Source organism: Mandrillus leucophaeus, unplaced genomic scaffold (assembly GCF_000951045.1).
Source record: "Mandrillus leucophaeus isolate KB7577 unplaced genomic scaffold, Mleu.le_1.0 Scaffold441, whole genome shotgun sequence".
NCBI classification, from domain to species: Eukaryota; Metazoa; Chordata; class Mammalia; order Primates; family Cercopithecidae; genus Mandrillus; species Mandrillus leucophaeus.
The window spans coordinates 763,008-773,193 of NW_012104710.1; the positions used below are offsets into that span (position 1 = coordinate 763,008).

At 43.8% G+C, this 10,186-nt stretch overlaps 1 protein-coding gene across 1 annotated transcript in view; it reads right to left on the reverse strand.

The window, feature by feature from the left end:
• Positions 1 to 10,186, reverse strand: part of SLC25A16 (solute carrier family 25 (mitochondrial carrier), member 16) — a 49,366-nt gene that overhangs the window by 32,879 nt on the left and 6,301 nt on the right. Inside the window, exon 2 of the mRNA XM_011994093.1 lies at positions 7,105 to 7,197. Coding sequence (XP_011849483.1) covers positions 7,105 to 7,197 — 93 coding nt within the window. The remainder of the gene's footprint in view (positions 1 to 7,104; positions 7,198 to 10,186) is intronic.

The window sequence follows — 10,186 nt, forward strand, 5'->3', positions numbered from 1 at the left end:
TTTTTTTTTTTTTTTTTTAGACATGGTCTTATTCTGTCACCCAGGCTGGAGTGCAGTGGTGTGATCACAGCTCACAGCAGCCTCTACCTCCTGGACCCAAGCAATCTTCCTGCCTCAGCCTCCTGAATTGCTGGGACTAAAGGCAAGCGCCACCATGAGACCAGCCTGACCAACATGATGAAACCTCGTCACTACTAAAAATACAAAAATTAGCCCAGCATGGTGGCACGCACCTGTAATCCCAGCTACCTGGGAGGCTAAGGTTGAAACCAGGAGGCAGAGGTTGCAGTGAGCCAAGATCGCGCTACTGCTCTCTAGCCTGGGTAACAGAGCAAGACTCCATCTCAAAAAATAAAAAATACATAAATAAAAGACATATAAAATAAAAACACGTCTTTGATGCCTTGGAAGTAATGTCACACTTTTTATAAGAAGTTGGAGTAGAAGTAATAGTTTTGTCCAATAACATATCTTTATCATCTGTGAAAAATCATGTTTAAAAAAGCAAAATTTTAGGGGCTGGGTGCAGCTGGGGCTGCTCACGCCTGTAATCCCAGGACTTTGGGAGGCCAAAGTGGGTGGATCATCTGAGGTCAGGAGTTCGAGACCAGTCTGGCTAACATGATGAAACCCTGTCTCTACTAAAAATACAAAAAAAAATTAGCCAGGTGTGGTGGTGAGCACCTATACTCCCAGCTACTCGGGAGGCTGAGGCAGGAGAATTGCTTGAACCTGGAAGGCCAAGGTTACAGTGAGCCAAGATCACACCGTTGCACTCCAGCCTGGGTGACAAGAGTGAAACTACATCTCAAAAAATAAAAAAATGGACAGGGCGCAATGGCTCACGCCTGTAATTCCAATACTTTGGGAGGCCGAAGTGGGCAGATCACCAGGTCAGGAGATCGAGACCATCCTGGCTAACACGGTGAAACTCCATCTCTACTAAAAACACAAAAGATCAGCCAGGCGTGGTGGCATGTGCCTGTAGTCCTAGCTACTCGAGAGGCTGAGGCAGGAGAATTGCTTGAATCCGGGAGGCAGAGGTTGCAGTGAGCCGGTATCATGCCACTGCACTCCAGCCTAGGCAACAGAGCAAGACTCCGTCTCAAAATAAACAAACACATGAAAAAAATTTTCGAAAAAAGCAAAATTTTAAAAAACTATCTTATACCTACAAAAAGTGGAGAGGTACCTGGAATAAAATGCTTAAAAGCATTAAAAAAAAAAAAAAAAAAAAAAAGGTTGGGTGCAGTGGGTCACTCCTGTAATCCCAGCACTTTGGGAGACCGAAGCCGGCAGATCATGAGGTCAGGAAGTTGAGACCAGCCTGGTCAACATAGTGAAACCCCATCTGTACAAAACATACTAGGGCTTGGTGGCAGGCACTTGTAATTTGAGCTACTTGGGAGACTGAGGCAGGAGAATCTGGCCTTGAACCTGGGAGGCAGAGGTTGCAGTGAGCCAAGATTATGTCATTGAACTCCAGCCTGGGCAACAAGAGTGAAACTCTGTTTCAAAAAAGAAAAAATAAATTAAATTAAAAGCCACCAAAACAGATTTATTTTTTTGAGGGGGCTTGTATATATTAAAAATAGAGGACATTCCAAAGACTACTATAATAGTTCACTGTTGCACTCCAGGAATTCACTCCAAATTTTATACGCCTTGTAGGGTATACTGTAACCAGGGTACACTGTAACCCACAGCATGTAGCCCTATAGAGCGTGAAATCTAATATGAATATGTAACCTAATGACTGCAAATCAGGAAACAAAACAACACACATCAGCACAGGGAGGAGGTTAAAGGAATAAAAGAATCCTGTTCAGACACTGATACGCAGGGTCATTGTAAAACACCCCAAGACACTGGGTAATATCATTCTTCTCCATTTTATCCTCAATCTAGACAACAAAAGAAAATAATTTCCTTCCTTTCCAGTTTTTTATGATCTCTCAACAAGTTCACAGGTCTAATTCTTTCTTTCTTTTTTGGAGACAGAGTCTCACTCTGTTGCCCAGGCTGGAGTGCAGTGGCACAATCACAGCTCACTGCAGCCTCAAATGCTCGGGATCAAGCAAGCCTCCCACCTCAGCCTCCCAAGAGTACTGGGACTACAGGCACATGCAACCACACACATTTAATTTTTTTTTTTTTTTTTTTTTAAGATGGGGTCTCACTCTATCGCCCAGGCTGGAGTACAGTGGCACAATCTTGGCTCACTGCAACCTCTACCTCCTGGGTTCAAGCAATTCTCCTGCCTCAGCCTCCTCAGTAGCTGGGATTACAGGTCTGCGCCACCATGCCTGGACAATTTTTGTATTTTTAGTAGAGATGGGGTTTCACTGTATTGGCTAGGCTTACACATATTTAATTTTGATTCTTTGTATACATGAGCAATAAACTGTGTGAGGAAGAATTCATTGCAGAGGCAGGGCACAGTGGCTCATGCCAGTAATCAAAGCACTTTGGGAGGCCAAGGCAGGTGGGTCAAACAGCTTAAACCCAGAAGTTTGAGACCAGCCTTGGCAATATAGAGAGACCTTGTCTCTACAAAAAATTTAAGACATCCTGTCGCAAATAAATACATACATACATATATAAATACATAAATAAGTCTAATAAAAACTGAATTAAAGATAAATGATAATTCACTCCTGGATATGAAGATAGTTGCAATTTTCCTATTTCAAAGTACAGACTTCCTCAGTATTAAAAATGTCAGCTGGGGCTGGAAGTGGTGACTCATGCCTGTAATCCCAGCACTTTGGGAGGCCGAGGCAGGTGGATCGACTGAGATCAGGAGTTCAAGACCAGCCTGACCAACATAGTGAAGCCCCATCTCTACTAACTATACAAAAAATTAGCTGGGCATGGTGGCAGGTGCCTATAATCCCAGCTATTCGGGAGGCTGAGGCAGGAGAATCGCTTGAACCTGGGAGGCGGAGTTTGCAGCGAGCTGAGATCACGCCATTGCACTCCAGCCTAGGCAACAAGAGTGAGACTCCGTCTCAAAAAAAAATTTTTTTGGCTGGGCAGTAAGGTCCCACGCAGTAATCCTAGCACTTTGGGAGGCCAAGGCAGGAGGATCACTTGAAGTCATGAGTTGAAGACCAGCCTGGGGAACAAGTGAGACCTACTCTCTATTTTTTTTTTTTAAATAAAAAATAAGAAACCAGCCTGGTCAAACATAATGAAACCCTGCCTTTACCAAAAATACAAAAATTAGCTGGGCGCAGTGGTGCATGCCTGTAATCCCAGATATATAGGAGGCTGACACAGGAGAATTGCTTGAACCCAGGAGGCAGACGATACCATGAGCTGAGACCGTGCCACTGCACTCCAGCCTGGGCAATAGAGCAAGACCATCTCAAAAAAAGAAAAAAAGGAAGAGAGAGAGAAAAAAAGAAAAGAAAAAATATTGACAAGAAAATGAGTTACAATGAATATACTACATAAATATCCATTCAGGATTGTAAGAATGACACTTTTAAAATGCAGTTGGAAAAATAACTGATTGTTATTCACCCTGTTAAACATCTTTCTATAAAACGATATTATAAAAATCAAGCACAGTGGCCACGCGTGGTGACTCATGCCTTTAATCCCAGTACTTAGGGAGGACAAGGCGGGCAGATCACCTGAGGTTGGGAATTCGAGACCAGCCTGGTAAACACAGTGAAATCACATCTCTAGTAAAAATACAAAAATTAACCAGACATGGTGGCACACGCCTGTAATCCCAGCTACTCAGGAGGCTGAGGCAGGAGAATAGCTTGAACCCAGGAGGCAGAGGTTGCAGTAAGCTGAGACTGAGCCAGCCTGGGCAACAGAACAAGACTCTATCTCAGAAAGAAAGAAAAAAACTAACACAAATAATGTTTTGGCCGGGAGCAGTGGCATATGCCTATAATTTCAATACTTTGGGAGGCCAAGACAGGCAGATTATTTGAGATTAGGGGTTCGAGGCCAGCCAACATGGCGAAACCCTGTCTCTACTGAAAATACAAAAATTAGCCAGTCATGGTGGCGGGTACCTGTAATCCCAGCTACTCGTGAGGCTGAGGCATGAGAATGGCTTGAACCCTGCAGGAGGAGGTTTCAGTGAGCCAAGATCATGCCACAGTACTCCAGCCTCTGGGCAACAGAGCAAGACTTTGTCTCAAAAAAATAGTAATAATAATAAGCTGGGTGTGGTGGCTTACACCTGTAATCCCAGCACTTTGAGAGGCTGAGATGGGCAGATCATGAGGTCACGAGTTCCGGATCAGCCTGGCCAATATGGTGAAACCCCGTACCTACTAAAAAATACAAAAGTTAGCCGGGCATGGTGGCGCACACCTGTAGTCCCAGCCACTCAGGAGGCTGAGGCAGGAGAATCGCTTGAACCCAGGAGGCAGGGGTTGCAGTGAGCAGAGATCACACCACTGCACTCCAGCCTGGGCAACAGACTGAAACTCCATCTCAAAATAATAATAATAATAATTAATGTTTTGATCCTTGCATATGATTATTGACCACATTTCTGTTTACTTCCTTAGAATAATCTCCTAAAACTGGAACCGCAAGGTCAAAGAATAGGTACTTTTTGAGACTTTTACGCATATTGCCAAAATGCCCTCCAAAAGACAAAACAATTCTTATTCTCACCAATGACAAGTTATTAAAGTGTCCATGTTAATTGAATGGCTGGTTTTAAAGGAACAACTAAGGTCTTGTTTTTTTTTTTTGAGACCGAGTCTTGCTCTGCCGCCCAGGCTGGAGTGCAGTGGCCGGATCTCAGCTTACTGCAAGCTCCGCCTCCCGGGTTCACGCCATTCTCCTGCCTCAGCCTCCCGAGTAGCTGGGACTACAGGCGCCCGCCACCTCGCCTGGCTAGTTTTTTGTATTTTTTTTTTAGTAGAGACGGGGTTTCACCGTGTTAGCCAGGATGGTCTCGATCTCCTGACCTTGTGATCCGCCCGTCTCGGCCTCCCAAAGTGCTGGGATTACAGGCTTGAGCCACCGCGCCCAGCCTGTTTTTTTTTTTTTTCAGATGAAGTCTCGCTCTTGTCCCCCAGGCTGGAATGCAATGGCTCAATCTCGGCTCACTGCAACCTCCACCTCCCGAATTCAAGCAATTCTCCTGCCTCAGTCTTCCGATTAACTAGGATTACAGGTGCCTGCCACCATGCCCGGCTAATTTCCGTATTTTAAGTATAGACAGGGTTTCACCATGTTGGCCAAGCTGATCTCGAACTCCTGACCTCAAGTGATCCTCCTGCCTCAGCCTCCCAAAGTGCTGGGATTACAGGCATGAGCCACTGAGCCCGGCCTAAAGTCTTCATTTTTTTATTTTTAACAAAGCAAGCGGCCGGGCACAGTGGCTCACACCTGTAATCCCAGCACTTTGGGAGGCTGAGGCGGGCAGATCACCTGAGGTTGGGAGTTCGAGATCAGTCTGACCAACATAGGGAAACCCTGTCTCTACTAAAAATACAAAAATTAGCTGGGCGTGGTGGTGCACGCCTGTAAATTCCACCTACTTGGGAGGCTGAGGCAGGAGAAGCACTGCAACCCAGGAGGTGGAGGTTGTGGTGAGCCAAGATGGTGCCATTGCACTCTAGCCTGGGCCACAAGAGCGAAACTCCGTCTCCAAAAAAACAAGAAGAGGAGAAAAAAAAAAAAAGCAAGCACTGGATTCTTCTTGCACAAAGATTTCTAGAATGCTTTTTTAAATTAAGTGTTAAAAAGAAGTAATTATTTCAGTTTTACATTTTTAAATCTCATCTCCTATCTCTTATTGCATTTAAAAAATCGGACTGAAGCCAGGCGCAGTGGGTCACGCCTGTAATCCCAGTACTTTGGGAGGCCACGGCAGGTAGATCACCTGAGGTCAGGAGTTAGAGACCAGCCTGACCAACATGAAGAAACCCTGTCTCTACTAAAAATACAAAATGAGCCGGGCATGGTGGCACATGCCTGTAATCCCAGCTAGTAAGGAGACTGAGGCAGGAGAATCACTTGAACCTGGGAGGCAGAGGTTGCAGTGAGCCGAGGTCACGCCATTGCACTCCAGCCTGGGCAACAAGAGCAAAACTCCGTCTCAAAAAATAAATAAATAAATAAATAATAAAAAAATCAGACTGAGTTGTTATGTGTGCCTGCGAACAATGTGACTAATTAATCCCAATAAACACGTAACATTTACTTCAATTATTCCAAGATTTGGGCTAGGAAAATATCAGCATCCTAAAATGATAATATATATAACCACTACTGCAAATGAAAGGATTATAATGGATAAGAAAAATATTCTTTGGAAAATTTGCCCCCTTTCCTTTTTTTTTTAATTGCCCCCTTTCAAGTTCCTGAATCTACAGAGAAAAAACAAAGAGCAAATTTGCCCGTTTGAAATGCTTGTTTCCTGGTGCCATAAAGAAACAGTACTTGAACATATATTTAAAGTACCTAGCAAGGTCATTTTTATTTTTCGCAGAAAGGGTACCCTCGCCAGCAGTTTTGCCATGAGAGTACACCGAACAAAGGAGAAACAGGGTCATTTATAACCTGACTTGTCCACCCTACTGTTGTATCCTGTTTCCATTGGCTGGAATGGGACCTCACATCCTATATTTGTCCCGATTGGCTAGCAATTTAGAACTTTTTAAAAGAGGCAAAGGAGAACAAAGGAAGGAGAAATTAACGTGTGGAATCCTGTGAAAGGTCAAAAAACACCTTTAAATAAGGAAGAGGAACAGGCTGTGACTAATGCTTGCAAAACACCTTCAAATAAGGAAGAGGAACAGGCTATGACCTAATGCTTGCTTGGAGCAGAATAAGCATGCCAGGGCAAATATTTACACTAAATTGTGGGAGCTAAGAAAATAAAGTACTTTGATTTTTTTTTATCATGGCTAGCAGATATTTAAGAATGTTAGCACAAGTCTTTGAATAAATTTTGCTTTTTAAAAGAAGTTAGTATTTATTCCTAATTAAATGGGGGAAAAGTCTTTAAAGAAGAACCTCTACTTTACTTTTTGCATCCCCAAACTTAAATTCCCTTTTTTGCCCACTTTCCACAGTATTTTCATTCATTTTTATCTTTAGCATCTATTAACTCACCAAAATGCTTGTAATGGCGATTGTGAGCTTGTAATAAAACCTTTACTCGATCCAATGGAGCAACTGTTGTTTTGGCACAGCATCCAGCAATACCTAAAAATTTTTCAAAAGGTCAGGAAGAAATTGCGTACCATTTCTTTCCAGATAGAAATCATTAGTTGTTCAGCCAGCAAACCCTCTAATCTCTAATTTAGTCTCCATGAGTAAATCTGCCTACAGCATGGACATGCAGATGCCTGGTCCCCATTCCCTGTAACTTAATAAGTGAGTATGATTACACTACTTTAGTAAGTTTTATTGTGTAAATCAGCATCTAATACCTGAGGAACACTGGGAATCTTGCTAAAATGTGATTATGGAGACAGACACTTGAAGGTATTTATCCAACTGCCAGGTCCTGTTTGAAGTAACCTCCTCTTCTTCTGGAAGATTTTTATGGAGACAGACACTTGAAGGTATTTATCCGATTGCCAGGTTCTGTTTGAAGTAACCTCCTCTTCTTCTGGATCATTTTTTCATTGAAACAACCAACTTTTACCCATAAAATTAGTCATTCATTTATACATTCAGCAAATATGTATTTTGACCCTACCATGTGCCACTGGGAAAAAGTATAGATGAAAGTAGAATAAAGTGCATACATGGGCTTTAGCATAGATCAGAGTCCAGGCCAGCCCCTCGAGCTTGGCATGCTTCTAAATCAACTATATAGACTTCTCTACAATATTGTACATCTAGTAATGACTTGATAAAATGGGTGGCTCCTCTTATAAAAAGGTGAAAAATAAGCCAGGCACAGTAGCTCACACCTGTAATCCCAGCACTTTGGGAGGTCGAGGTGGAAAAGTTACTTGAGACTAGGAGTTTGAGACCAGCCTGGAAAACAGTGAGACCTCATCTCTATAAAAAAAATGTTAAAAATCGGCCAGGCGCAGTGGTTCATGCCTGTAATCCCGGCACTTTGGCAGGTTGGGGCGGGCAGATCTCCTGGGGTCAGGAGCTCGATACCAGCCTGGCCAACATGGTAAAATCCCGTCTCTATTAAATATACAAAAAAAATTAGCGAGGCAGGGTGGCAGGCACCTGTAGTCTCAGCTATTTGGGAGGTTAAGGCAGGAGAATCCCTTGAACCCAGGAGGCCGAGGTTGCAGTGCCCCGAGATCACGCCATTGCACTCCAGTCTGGGCAACAAAGTGAGACTGTCTCGAAGAAGAAAAAAAAAAATTAGCGAGACATGGTGGTATGCCTCAATACTCAGAGGCTAAGGCTGGAGGATCACTTGAGCCCACAGTTGGAAGTCGCAGAGAGCTATAATTGCGCGGCTTCGCTCCAGCCTGGGTAACAGAGCAAGACCCGGTCTTTAAAAAACAACAAGTCCAGGCACGGTGGCTCATGCCTGTAAACCAGCAATTTGGGAGGCCAAGGCAGGCGGATCACTTGAGGTCAGGAATTCGAAACCAGCCTGGCCGACATGGTGAAACCCCATCTCTACTAAAAATACAAAAATTAGCCAGGCATGGTGGCGGCTGCCTGTAATCCCAACTACTCAGGAGGCTGAGGCAGGAGAATCTCTTGAACCCGGGAGGCGGAGGTTGCAGTGAGCTGAGATCACGCCATTGCACTCCAGCCTGGGTTACAGAGACTATATCTTAAAAAAAGGAAAAAAACAAAAAAACAAAAAAACAAAAAAACACACACACACACACACAAATAAAATTTTAACTTTAAAAATCCACATTCTGAGATATCCAAAAATAAATTGTGGCTGGGAGCGGTGGCTCACGCCTGTAATTCCAGCACTTTGGAAGGCTGAGGCGGGCAGATCACGAGGTCTGGAGTTCAAGACCAGCCTGGCCAACATGGTAAAACCCCATCTCTACTAAAAACACAAAAATTAGCCGGGCACGGTGGTGCATGCCCGTAATCCCAGCTACTTGCGAGACTGAGGCAGGAGAATTGCGTGAACCCAGGAGGCAGAGGTAACAGTGAGCTGAGATCACACCACTGCACTCCAGCCTGAGCGACAGAGTGGGTCTCTGTCTAAAAAAACAAACAAAATAAATAAATAAATAAATAAAATGTATATTTATACTCAAATATTATATCTACTATGTTTCCATATCAAAGCTCTCTTATCCGAACTAATGAAAATAATAGTTGGCCAGGCGCAGTGACTCATACCTGTAATCCCAGCACTTTGGGAGGCCGAGGCGGGCAAATTACTTGCAGTCAGGAGTTTGAGACCAGCCTGGCCATAATGGTGAAACCTTGTCTCTACTAAAAATACAAAAATTAGCCAGGTGTGGTGGTGGGCACCTGTAATCCCAGCTACTCAGGAGACTGAGGCAGAAAATTGCTTGAACTCAAGAGGCAGAGGTCTCAGTGAGCTCAGATTGCGCCACTGCACTCCAGCCTGGGTGACAGAGTGAGACTCCGTCTCAAAAAAAAAGAGTAAATCATAATAATGGCTATCCAAAATTATGGATAAACTAAAACTAATATGCATTTGGTTTTAGAATATTGTATATTATCTTCTCAGTTGTGTACGAATTAACTGTATAATGAATTATTTAGGCCAGGTGCAGTGGCTCACGCCTGTACTCCCAGCACTTTGGGAGGCCGAGGCAGGCAGATCACCTGAGGTCAGGAGTTCAGGACCAGCCTAGCCAACATGGTGAAACCCCATCTCTACTAAAAATACAAAAATTAGCTGGGTGTGGTGGCACATGCTTATAATCTCAGATACTTGGAAAGCTGGGGCAGGAGAATCGCTTGAACCCGGGAGGCATAGGTCACAGTGAGCCGAGATCACACCACTGCACTCCAGCCTAGGTGACAAGAATGAAACTCCGTCTCAAAAAAAAAAAAAAGAGAGAGAGAAATTGTTTAGAATGTATTCAATAAGTAGTTTTTTTTAATAGTATCTTTTTTTTTTTTTTTCCAGGCTGGAGTGCAATGGCATGATCTCGGATCACTACCACCTCCGCCTCCCAGGTTCAAGTGATTCTCCTGCCCCAGCCTCCTGAGTAGGTGGGATTACAGGAACCCGCTGCCATGCCCAGCTAATTTTTTTTTTTTTTTT